General features: G+C 35.7%; 1 protein-coding gene across 1 annotated transcript in view; it reads left to right on the forward strand.

Annotated features, from left to right (window-relative positions):
* LOC138175888 (transmembrane protein 60) overlaps positions 1 to 12873 on the forward strand; it is a 13271-nt gene extending 398 nt beyond the window's left edge. The window contains exon 2 of the mRNA XM_069106538.1: positions 12151 to 12873. Coding sequence (XP_068962639.1) covers positions 12202 to 12606 — 405 coding nt within the window. The 5' untranslated portion in view covers positions 12151 to 12201 and the 3' untranslated portion in view covers positions 12607 to 12873. The remainder of the gene's footprint in view (positions 1 to 12150) is intronic.
* Positions 12874 to 13734: the final 861 nt, after the last annotated feature.

The raw sequence follows: 13734 nt of genomic DNA on the forward strand, positions 1-13734 counted from the left end.
ATCATTTTCGTCTACTCCCCCCCACCATCGTCTGCACCCTCCCTCCGCCAACCAGCTCCCCAGCTATCGTTTATTCCCAAAGCTTAAAGAAGCTAAAGTATAGGGGATACTCCAATATTGTAACAAGTAGACATTTGTCAAATGTCCGGAACGTTCTGGACGCAGCGTAGAGAGCTGTGGGGTCAGAACGGGTCCCTTCGAGTAGCTTTTTAGATGAGGACGAATCCAGAGTGGTGCTTAAGATGCTCAAGGTACAAATAGGCCTCGGGCAGGTGACTTGTCATCACTAAACTTTTGTGCAAAGGCCGGGTTACAGTCAGTAAAGGTGAGCCAGCAAAGATTAGCCTAGAGTGAATTTTAATTGAGTTTGGAGAAATTTGAGGTTCTAACAGTTTAGGGGATCCTTTCCTTAAGGGTGAGGGGAGTCCAAGTGGAATAAGGCTATGAGGTTTCGGGCAAGGAAGAAAATGAGGTTAAAGGAGGAAGAAAGTAGGTAACTTGGTGGGAGAGTACAGTAAGACAGATAAGTAGCATAAAAATGTGGGGATGAGAGGAGAGAACTGACCTTTGAAAAAGTATAAATTAAGGAATAAAATATACGGCTAGCATTTTCCAAAGATTTGTAGCAACCATGGTGAAGGGCGATGTTCATTTGCTCTCATTTGTACTGTGAATTATGACACTACCACCACCCCTTCCCACAAATGAAGCTGTGAACTCTGAAATGAATAATTGCTGTAGTTTTACATGACCATCTTTTAAGCACTTGATATCCTGCATTATTCTAGGTCTTCAGCGCAGTAAGTGAATCTTTTGCAAAATGGACCCTTCTGTGAACACTTGAGTGCATAGGGTTCATGATTCTGTAAAATGTTTCAAACTCATTTAAAGCCAGGACCTCATAATTAGGATCTAAAGGCCATGTTCCTACCACAGTTTACCCCATCTAGAGGCATCTCTGCCCTTCCTATGACAAGTTACTGTTTATATAACTTGCTCCTCTGAGAAGCAGAAAGATTCTGTCTAGTCAGATGTATTACAACAAATCTAGCTATATAAGATCATAGGATTTTAAGGCTAGAGGTCATATAGTCTGGAGAAACTGAGGTTCTGTGAAGTAGTAGAAGGAGGATCTCAGGCCTGGTCTTCTGACTTAAGACATCTGGTGTTTGATCCTATTCACCACTGTCAAGAAAGAGAGGTCACACACAAAGGCCTATGAGATACTGTACTGAGAGAAGGAAGTTGTAACCTTCTTAGAATAAACTAATTTTTGTTACTTGAACATTTGCTGTTCATTAACCATCTGTGGATAACAGTGGCCTTCCTGCCAAAAATAGGTTAAACTCCCTTCTACAACCCTAGGACCTTAAAATAGGAAATTTTGACATAAGCGGGAAGTCCTATGTAAAAAGCTTCCCAGGATCTACAAACACTGCACTATTTAGTACCCTCTAACTTTCACTAAGTAGCAATGGAAACAAATCAGGAGAAAGCTAAGTGTTCACTTAGCCAGTACAAGTAGCCTACTTTATAAGATGAGGCAGCAATATAGTCTGTGGAAAGAATACTTAATCAGATGACCTGCATTCTAATCTCATCTGTGCACCTTACTATTTAACATGACCTTGGGCAAATCATTTGTGCTTCAGTGAAATTAGTGTAGACCTAGGTAATCTGAGGCAAGTATTAACTTAAGGATAGATTTCAGGGGGTCCAGGAGCTTGGATAGGAAAAAAAAATTCATCTTCATTTCAGTATGGTTGGTTTCTTTTGTAATCCTATATATTTTATACATTTAAAAATTTCTGAGAGGAAGATCTTCACTAGCCTCCCATGTTAAGTTCATGACCCAGAAAAGTTTAAGAATCCATCATCTAACATCTCCTTCTACCATTAAAAGTTCTTTTATTCTAGTCTCCACCTAAGTTATCCAGGTCCACTTACCTAGTTCTTGTTATACAGGGTTTTGCCCAGTTAAGCCATGTGCTATATTACCTAATTATACTTTTATCACTTGGAACTTGGGTCCAAACATTTATCAAAATAAAAAAATTAAAGAGAAAATTTAAAGAGAAGTCATTAGCAAACAAACCTGTTAACTGTGTATGATCTATCTCATTTGTGACCTTAAAAATAAGATTCCATTTTTAATTATATCCTGTGCTGAAACATCAGTGCATGCAACAGAATGGAAGCTTAACCTCTGATTGGATGTTAGCAGTAGAGAGGATCTTTAGTCCTACGTTAGGTATGGCCTTGTTGGAATCTCCTGAGACGTTCCTGCCTGCTCGAAATTTCCCTGTTCCTTTTTATCTTGCAGGAATGTGATACAGTAGAAAAAGTACTAGATTGGAGGATAAAGAACCTGGCTTCAAATCCAGGCTCGGTTGATTCCCTGAGTAGCTATGGGCAAGTCCTTTCACTTCCCCAAGTCTCAATTTCTTCTTCTGTAAAATGAGGTAGTTGGACTAGATAACCTCTGATGTCTCTCAGGGCTTTAAATCTATGATTCTCTGAGTTTCTCTGAAAGAATGGATAATAGAAATGAAATAGAATAGTTCATTTTTGTCTCAGTCCTTGCTCTGGTATTCTTTCTTGTCATGGTCTCTCTTTCTTTACCAATCACCTACTGCAGATAGCCAGCCAGAGATGTAGAGTATCCTGTAGACATTTATCATTTTTATGCATTTGTGGGGGAATAGCTCTGGCAAATAACTATGGGAATTAGTTCTAAATGTTTTGGTATAGGACAAATTGATTCCAGTTTAGCATGTGAACAAAAGATAGAAAGACAGCATGGTATAGTACCTGAAGTGCTGGGCTGAGATTCAGAAAGACAATAATAAAGATCCTCTAATATACAGTAAATGTTCTGTGATATGAAGAAGTCATTTAGCCTCTCTAAGCTTAAGCTTTCATATACTGACTTATATTTTCCACATCTGCAAAATGGGAATATTAGTTCCTATCCCCCAGAGTTGTTGTCTCAAATGAGATCATGTTTATAAAGTATTTTGCAAAGCAAAAAAATCATAGAGATGTCAGTTATCAACAAACCACATTGAGACCTCTGCTTCTCATGCCCCTCCTTAACTGTTTTTTACCCCTACTAATAGCCATCAGCATAGACTCTGTCTCTTTTCCCCTTCTACTCCCTCCAACTTCCTTAAACATTGTTCATTTCTTGGGTACACATAAAAGTTTCATTGCCATTTATCTCTTCACAGCAGGTATAAATCCTTCTCTGTTCTAGACTGGCCTATTTCCCAGATCATCAGTCGTTAGAATGTGGTCACATCACCTACAAAACAAGGATTAGGAAATAAATAAAAGAGAACTTTCACCACTACCATGAAATCACCAGATAATTTATCAGACTGTGTCCTTGAACTTGAGCTGATTCTTATTAAGCCCTACTTTATTCATTCGCTTAAGTCCTTCACTATTATAAAAGACCTAAGGATATCAAGAGCTAGAAGGATTTTTAAGGTAATCTAGCCCAATCTCCAAATTTGAAAACAATAGAAAAAATGAAAATTAAAAGTGACTAGTGAAATGGCATCCATGCTAGTAGAATGAAGTACATTATATCAGAAGTGGAGAGATGTGGATTCAGGTTTAACTCTGCTACAAACTAGCTGTGTGCTCTTGAGAAAGTTGTTACTCTTTATGATCAATTTGATCTTTATCTGTAAAATCAAGGCAATTAAAATTAAATCTTTTAGAGGCATAGGATATTAAAGCCTGAAGAGACTATAAATGGCATACAGTTGAACAGCTTCAGCTTGCAGATGATGAAAATGAAGATCGAAGAGGTCAAATGACAGGCTTCAGCAGAGCCAGAACAACAGCTCGGGTCCTGACTATGTTCTTTAAACATAAGGCTATTGCCAGTCCCTTTTCAAGGAGCAAAGAGGCTGGTACAGAGGGATTAATCTCCCCTATTTTCTCTTGTTTCTGTGTACACATATGTCTGTTAAATCAGGACAAAGAGTCAAAACAAGCCAAACTATCTTTCCCTTGGAATATGAGAGAGAGCCTAATCTGAAAATAATGTGGTACATGTAAATTATCCTAAAATTATATCATAAATTTTAAATTCATGGAATAGGCCATTTACGTTTTTGTACAAAATTGTTAGACATTCTTGAAGCTTATAAGGTTTATCAAAATGATTAAATTGTTTGAATATATAGGAGCTGGAGGCCATTGGGTTCAATTTCCTCATTTTACAGATGAGGAATTCCTAAAGTACTGGTTGGAAACAGAAAGGTGTAGAGTCACCCAGCCATCAAGTATTGTTGGAGGCTGTATTCAAACCCAGGTCTCACTGACTCCAGGTCCTGAGTACTCTATCTGTCTAACTGCCTCCAGAGTTCTTCAGATTATTGTCATCAGTATCAAAAAGCATTAGTACCTACCTCATGAGGTAGTAAGAAAAGTCCTACAGATCAAGACAGTATCTTAGCCAGACTGTGTCAATAACATTGTACTCAGTTCTGGGCAGTTATATTTTAGGAAGGACATCAGAAAATTGGATTGCATATACAGAGGAGGGTAATCAGAAATGGTGACTGGAAACTATGCCATGAGGGGATAGATAAGTTGAAGGAACTGGAAGTGTTTATTCTTATGAAAGGAAACTTGGAAGAGAGAGTATAATAGCTTTTTTATGCTTTTGAAAGGCTGTTATGTGGAAGACAGGCTAGACTCAGTCTGCTTAAACGTAGAGGACATAACCAGAAAGAAGAGATAAAAGCTACATGGAAAAAATTCAATTTAATTGAAAAAAAAAACTTTCTAAAAATTAAGACTGTGCAAAGTAGAATAGGTTGCCTCTTAAGATGATGGATTCCTCTCTAGGAACCTCTAGACTAGAGGTCTTTAATTAGAAACTGGATGACCAATTGTCAGGGATGTTGTAGAAGTAATTTCTTTTCAGGTATTGATTGACATATGAGGATCTTTCCATCTCTTAGATTTTGTGATACATAGACTCATATATTATATCATACAAAATGATATATAAATACAGGGCTAAATACAAGCCCTGCACTTAATTTGCAAGTACATTTGTAGTATTCAAATCAAATTTGTAGTATTATTTGTACACCTGTGTTTAGATATTGGGAGAGGTATCAAGAGAAGTATTACATTGTCCTTGCCCCCAAACTTACAAGAAGCAGCATAGGATGATTGAAAACTCCTTGGTCCCAGAATCAAGTCCTGTAGCGCGTGTGTGTTGGATCCATCACTTACTAGCTAGCAAGGTTGTGTCACTTAAGTGATCCAGTACTGTTTCTTTATGTATATAACAAGACTCCTACTATTTAAATCAAAGGATTGTTTTGAGGGGAGTACTTTGCCAGTGATTGATAACTGATAAATTATTTACTATTATTAATCTTGTTTGGGGAAAAAAAAACCACACGTGGAATTTATTTTGGTACCTTAGATGCAATCTGAGAGAGAATAAATGCTTTAAAAGACAGAACTCATTGAGCTCAAGTAGTGAAGGGGAAAGCTCTGTGGAAGAAATAAGGTCTAGAACCCTAGCCTTAAAGATAGCCAGATTTCAAAATATCTGGAGAATAAGGAAGAGGGCATTCTAGACAGGAGGGAGGATTTGCTTGAGAAAAGATGAGAAATTACATGGAATATTTATGACACAATGACTATCTAGTGAGCCAGATTTACAACTCTGAAGTCATGTTCTTCCCTCTCCATCACCATCAATCAGTTGCTAAGTCTTGTAGATTTACTTTGACAATATAATTTTCTGTCAGTCCCCTTCTTTCGAATCACAGAACTCTAGTCTCTCATCACTTCTCTCTACCCTATTACAGAAACCTCCTTCTTAGTCTTTCTTTTCCAAAAATACCTGTCAAATTTCTTATGACATATGTAATTCCCAGTCTATCCTCCACACAGCTTACAATTTGATATTCCTAAAGTACTGATTGGACCATATTACTTATGTGTCCCAGAAACTCCAAAGATCCCCAGTTGCCTCTAAGAGAAAGTACAAAGTCCTGTCCTCTACCCTATGACTCTAGCTTATTGCAGAACTACTGTTTTTCATATACTGCCTAACAACCACACCCTCCTGGGTACTGTTCCCTGTTTGTGATATTCTGTTTCCTATTTTCATGCCTTAAGATAGACTGTTGTCTGTGCCTGAAATGTGCCCTCCTCTTCTCTGCTGCTTAGAATCTTTAACTTCCTTCAAATTCAGCTCACTCACTATGTCTGATTGATCCTAGGTATAGTAAGACAGAGAGACAGATAAATTGATTTATACACAAATACATATATTTGTTTAAATATACATCTATATATTATAGTGTTCCAAAAATCTTAGTGTGCTTTTAAGCAACTATACTAAGATTTTTAAAAATACCTTGTATGTCAATCATGCCCCTTTTTTCCCAAATCTGAATTGTCCTGTCTATTCAATTCAGTAAGTGCTTAGTGAATTTAATAGACAGGAAGATTCAGATTTGGGAAAAGGGAAGTGGTTGAACAGCATATAGGGTTGGTCCAAATTGTGGGAAGCTAACATGAGTTTGGACTTAAGATCATAGATTTAGATCTGGAAGAGACCTTATATGTATAAATCTCTTAAGATGAAGAAACTGAGGCCTATAAAGTTTAAGTGACTAGACCAAGTACCTAGATATTAATTAACAGCTGGAATTTGGGCCCAAATTCCTCGGTAGTCTCTGAATATAAATTTATCATGCTTTCCACTGTAACATACTACAGGCCTTTCAGAGCCATTATAGGCTTTTGAAAAGGGGAATAACAGGTTAAAAGCAGTAATTTAAGAACTGGCACTGGTGAACAGAATAAACTGGAAGAATTGATAGCAGGTGAATAGAATATTGCAATAACTTAAGTATGAGGTAATGAATGTCTGGACTACAAAGTTAGATTGGATGAATAAGAGAAATATTCTGAAGTGTGCTTTTTACATAGAAGCTGCTCAAATAGTTCTTTTTTTAATTAATTTTTTGTTGTTGTTACAGTTGAGTTCCAAGCTATTTCCCCCTTTTTCCCTACCAGCCCCACACTAGCAAAGACCAACATTTAACACAAATATGTATAGATAGATATCTCTATATCTATCTGTCTCCCTCTATACACGTTCTATACAATATGTAGTTCCATATATTTATTCTTTGGAGGTGAATAGCATCTTCCTTCTTAGGTCCTTTGTAGTTTATTTGAAAACTCGTGTAATTCAGAATAGCTTAGTCATTCACATTTATTCTTTGAACAATATTGCTATCACTGTATACAACATTCTCCTGGTTCTGCTTGTTTCAGTCTTCATTATTTCATACAAGTCTTTCCATGTTTTCCTAAAATCAACCTGCTCATCATTTCTTTTTTTTTTTCCTTTTTGGAGGGCAGTTGGGGTTAAGTGACTTGCCCAGGGTCACACAGCTAGTTTTTGTGTTAAGTGTCTGAGGCCGGATTTGAACTCAGGTTCTCTTGACTCTAGGGCTGGTGCTATTCACTGTATGTACCACCTAGCCACCCCTGCTCATCATTTCTTACAGCATAGCAGTTTTCCATCACACTCATATACTTCAACTTATTGAGCCTTCTCAATTGATGGCCATCCCCTCAATTTCCAGTTCCTTGCTACTACAAAGAGAACTGCTATAAATATTTTAGAACATATATATAGGTCCTTTTCTTTTTCCCTTATCACTTTGGGTAACAGAACCAATAGTGGTATTGCTGGATCAAAGGATATATACACATTTTTATAACTCTTTGGGTATAATTCCAGATGGCTCTACAAAATAGTTGGATCAGTTCAGTTCCACCAGCAGTGAATTAGTGTACCAATTTTTCTGTATCCCCTCAAACATTTGTTGTTTTCTCCTTTCATCTTTTTAGCCAATCTGATAGGTGTGAGGTGGTAACTCAGAGTTGTTTCAATTTGCATTTCTCTAATAAATAGTAATTTAGAGAATTTTTTCATATGATTATATATAGCTTTGATTTCTTTCTTCAAAAACTGCCTGTTCATATCCTTTGACCATTTATCAGTTAGGGAATGGCTCATATTCTTATAAACTTGACAAAGTTCTCTACGTATTTGAGATAGGAGACCACTATCTGAGAAATTGTCTATAAAAATGTTTCCCTAATTTTCTGCTTCCTCTCTAATCTTAGTTATTACATTGCTTTTATTTGTACAAAACATTTGTAGTTTAATGTAATTAGAATTATTTATTTTACATTTTATAATGCTCTCTATCTCTATAAGCAATTAAAGATATAAATTTTCCTCTGATTACTACGCTTGCTGCATCCAATAAGTTTTGTTAATGTTGTCCCATTACTATTCTCTTTAATAAAATTAATTGTTTCTATTACTTGTTCTTTAACGCACTCATTCTTTAAGATAGGTAATTGATTCTCCAATTAATTTTTTATCTGTGTTTCCATTGTCTTTTTTTTTTTTTAAAGCAATTGGGGTTAAGTAACTTGCTCAAGGTTACACGGCCAGTTATTTCTGGGTGTGGTGCTAAGTATCTGAGCCCAGATTCAATCTCCCAGGTCATCCCAACACTGGGGCCAGTGCTCTTACTTGCTGAGCTACCTGGCCGCCCCTCCATTGTCCTTTTTAAATGTAGTTTTTATTGAATTACGATCTGAAAAGGATTCATTTAATATTACTGCTTTTCTGCTCTTAACTACAAAGTTTTTATGGTCTAATATATGATCACGTTTTTTTTTAAATGTTCCATGTACTGCTGAAAAAAAGGTATATTCCTTTCTGTTTCCATTCATGTCTCTCCAGATAGCTGTCATATCTAGCTTATCTAAGATTCCATTTGTCTCCTTGACTTCTTTGTTATTTATTTCTTTGGTTAAATTTGTCTAGTTCTAAGAAGGAAAGGTTGAAATCCCCCATTATTATAGTTTTGCTGTCTATTTCCACCTGCAATTTGTTTACCTTTTCAAATTCAAATTTGAATGCTATTGCATTTTGTACATGTATTTTTAGTATTGGATTCATTATCTGTGGTGCTTTGAACACAAATGTAGTTTCCTTGATTATCCCTTTTAATTAAATCTGTTTTACCTTTAACTTTGTCTGAGATCATGATCACATCAGCAAAAGCATAATAAGTTCTACTCTAGCCCTCTATTTTTAGCTCTGTCTCTCTTTTTTTTAATGTGTTTCTTGTAAACAACATATTGTTGGGTTCTGATTTTTGATGCATTCTGCTATTCATTTTTGTTTTATGAGTTCATCCTATTCCCATTCAAAATTGTAATTACTAGTTGCATATTTCCCTCCATCCTATTTTTCCTCACTGTTTATCCTTTTCCCTCCTCAGAAATGTAATTTACTTCTGACCACTGACTCCCTAATCTGCACACAGTTCTAAAAGTCCCTTCTCTAGGGGTGGCTAGGTGGCACAGTGAATAGAGCACCAGCCCTGGAGTCAGGAGGACCTGAGTTCAAATCCTGCCTCACACACTTAACACAAAAAAAAAAACTAGCCATGTGACTTTGGGCAAGTCACTTAACCCCAATTGCCCTACCTTCCCCCCTGCAAAAAAATAAAAATGTTTTTAAAAGAAAAAAAAAAGAGTCATTCCCCAATTGATAAATGGTCAAAGGATATGAACAGGCAGTTTTCAGAGAAAGAAATTAAAGCTATCTATAAGCACATGAAAAAATGCTCTAATTCACTATTGATTGTAGAAATGCAAATCAAAACAACTCTGAGGTACCACATCTCACCAGTCAGATTGGCTAAGATGACAAAACAGAAAAATGACAAATGCTGGAGAGGATGTGGGCAAATTGGAACACTCATGCATTGCTGGTGGAGTTGTGAACTGATCCAGCCTTTCTGGAGAGCAATCTAGAATTATGCCCAAAGGGCTATAAATACTTTCATACCCTTTGATCCAGCAATACCACTCCTAGGGTTATATCCCAAAGAGATCATAGAAATGAGAGAAAGACCCATATGTACAAAAATGTTTATAGCAGCTTTTTGTGGTAGCAAAGAATTGGAAATTAAGGGGGTGCCCATCAATTGGGGAATGGCTGAACAAGTTGTGGTATATGCATGTTATGGAATACTATTGTGCTATAAGAAACAAGGAGCAGACGGTCTTCATATTTACCTGGAGAGGCTTATACGAACTGATGCTGAGTGAGAAGAGTAGAACCAGGAGAAATTTGTACACAATTACAAACACAACGTATGTGTGATGACCAACTTTGACAGACTGGACTCATCTCAGCAATGCAGTGATATAAGTCAATCCCAAAAGACTCATGATGGAGAGAAATATGTACATCCAGAGAAAGAACTAGAAAGAACTAAGTTTATATCCAGGTGGAAGCAAAATACTTGATCTTTTTCCTTCTCTTATTTGGTTTTATTTCCTCTTTACCATTTTTCACTCCATCTGGTACAATCCGTCCTTATAACCTGACTAATGTATAATGTGAAAGTATTTACAGATCCTATACTTGACTATAAGCCACCATGGGGGGGAAGGGAAGGGAGGGGGACAAAATGTGAAACTCAAGGAATTGTGGAATTGAATCCTGTAAACTAAAAGGAAACAAACAAATTAATAAAAAATTAAAAAATAGAAATAAAAAAGACCAAAAAGAAAAAAAAGTCTCTTCTTTAACCTATCCCCTTGCCCTCCTATTTCTTAATATGCACCCCCTTCTAAGAGTCCCTCCCTTATCCTGACCTAACCTCTTGCCCTCCTATTTCTCTGTAAGTTAAAAATTTTATATTCTTCTAAATGTATGTTTTACTTTCTTTAATCTAGTTCCACTGAGAATAAGGTTCCCACACTACCCGCCCTCTACCCCATCCTCCCCTCCACTATTAACAATTCAGTCACCACTTTTGATTGCAAACAGTTTAACCTTACTAAAGCCCTTACAATTAGTCTTTTTTGTTTACTTTTTTATGTTTTTTCTAATTTTTTTAAGTCTTTTTTTTTTTGTTTAATTCTGGTCTTTTCCTCAAGTTTACCTGAAGGTCCTTTAGTTCATTAAATATCCTTTTTTTTCCTTGCAGGATTATACTCAGCTTTGTTGGGTAGGTTATTGTTGGTTGCAAACCCAGTTCCTTTGCTCTTTGAAATATTACATCCCACACCTTTTGGCGTTTTAATGTAGAAACTGCTGAGTCTTGTATTAACCTAACTTTAATTCTACAATATTTAAATTGTTTCTTCCTGGTTGCTTATAATATTTTCTCCTTTACCTGGGAGTAAAGGTAAATGATTGAAACTTAGCTATAATGTTCCTGTGAGTTTTCATTTTGGGGTCTCTTTCAGACAGTAATCAGTGGATTTTTTCCATTTCTATTTTACCCCCTGGTTTTCTAGAACTTCAGGGCATTTTTCCTCGCTAATTTCTTGAAGTATAGTGTCTAAACTTTTTTTTTTTATCATCAATTCTTATATTATCTCTCCTCAATCTTTTTTCTAGGTCAGTTTTTTCCAATGAGATGTTTCACATTTTCTTCTATTTTTTTGTCCTTTTTATTTTATCATTTCTTGGTGTCTTAGGAAGTCATTAGTTTTCCTTTGTCCAGTTCTAAATTTTAAGGAGTTATTTTCTTCAGTAAGTATTTGGATCTCTTTCCAATCAGTTGACTTTCTTTTCATAATTTACTTGCTTTTATTGCATTACTCTTGTCTCTTTTCCAAATTTTTCCTTAACCTCTCTTACTTAATTTGTAAAGTCCTTTTTAAGCTCTTCCAACAACTCTTTTGAGCTTGTGATCATTTCACATTTTTCTTTGAAGCTCTGTAGGAATCTATTTTGTCTTCTGCTCAAATATTTCTTCACTTAAAGGAAAATCAGTAAAACATAGTGACTGTCTGGATATAGAATGTTATGGAGAAAAAAGTCAAAAATGATTCCACAGTTTTGAGCTTGAATAACATTGAAAATAGTGGTGTGGTTGAGATAAATAAAAACCTGGAAAGGGGAGCCAGATCTTTAAGGAATAGATGAGTTTAGTTTTGTCCTTGTAGTATAAGGTGAGTCAGACAAGTAGAATTGTCTAATTGTGTCTTACTGCATCAAGAAAAACAATTTGAATAATGATTATTTTTTCTTCCCTGTAGGGTGTACTTAATTTTTTCAACTGTCTGCAGCCATCTCTCTAAACTGTTTAAATGAGAATGTCCCTGGCTCAGAGAGTACTGCTCACTTGGCTTTTTACATTACTCTTCTTGATCATGTTGGTGTTGAAACTGGATGAGAAAGCACCATGGAATTGGTTCCTTATATTCATACCAGTCTGGATATTCGATACTATTCTCCTTGTAATGCTGATTGTGAAGATGGCTGGACGATGTAAATCTGGTTACAACCATCGAAATGGACCACGACATATGAAAAGAAAGGTCTGGTACTTCATAGCGATGTTGCTTAAGTTGGCATTCTGTCTTGCACTCTGTGCTAAACTGGAACAGTTTACTAACATGAATCTGTCATATGTTTTTATTCCTTTATGGGCCTTACTGGTTGGGGCTATGACAGAACTTGGATATAATGTCTTTTTTGCTCAGAGAGACTGACTTTTATCTATAACTTTTCAATATAGCTTGCAGAACAGCAAAAAAAAAAGTATTCTGGATATTTACAAACTTCAAGGCTACCAAGGAACTGAAAACCATACCAAATGCAGTTTTATACTGTTTCATTTAGTGTTAAATCAAGTAAGTTATTCAAGAACTTGAAGACAGCATGAAAAGTATTTATTCTACATTTGAATTATTAGTCTCCTTATCCCTTCTTATACTTCTTATATATATAAGAAAAATAAAACTTTGTTTTGAACCACATATTTTTAAATTGACTTCTTTAAAAAATCCTAATGTACTTCAAAGATGTAAAGACTTTCAAAGATCTAATAACCACAAATGCAAATCTCATATTGATGAACACTTATGAATCAATCCAAGCCTAATAAGACTTTAAAATTATTGGAAAAAAGTACTAATGATTTGTGTATGAATAGGCATCACATATTCTCATTAGGAACAACAAAGCTTGCTTAAATAAATTGCATTTTCTTTGCTGAATAATGGAGAAAATTCTTAGGTAAGTAGTCAGTACGCTTTCATGTTTTCATTAATCTAGGTAAAATTATACCAGTTACCACTTAAAACTTTTAACTTTAAAAATTTCACTTCCTTGCTAGAAGTGATATGATAACAGGAAGAAAGATTCCCTCCCAGTCACTCCCAACAGGAAGCAGGCCCTCTTGGAGAGGGAAAAGCAGCTTTGGTGCTCCTTGCCATACATATATCATGGATTATTTTAAAAATTCTTAGTAGACAATGAAAACATCTCAGAATTTTTAAGAATTTTTATATTTAAATAGAATTACTTAACTACATCATTATAGCTTAGATCAGACGTATACAGCACAGAGTTTTTTCCCAACAACATGAATTGATAATTATGTGCTAGGCTTGTTGAGGCAAGTTCTAAAAAATCTGGCAAAGAAGTACTTAAAATTATTCCAGTAATATATCGTCATTGTAATTACTATATTTTGAGATTTATCAGTATGTTGAAAATTTTATGTGGGGTTTTCATAGAAGGCGAGGCTGTCACACCAATCACCTCTTTACTTACATAGTGTCACTACCCTTCTTCAGGCCCTTATCATCTCTGTTGTGCTATGGCAGCCACCAAAT

The sequence above is a fragment of the Petaurus breviceps genome, unplaced genomic scaffold, assembly GCF_028583685.1.
Source record: "Petaurus breviceps papuanus isolate PSGF00001 unplaced genomic scaffold, PetGlider_PUasm1.0 79, whole genome shotgun sequence".
Taxonomy (NCBI): domain Eukaryota; kingdom Metazoa; phylum Chordata; class Mammalia; order Diprotodontia; family Petauridae; genus Petaurus; species Petaurus breviceps.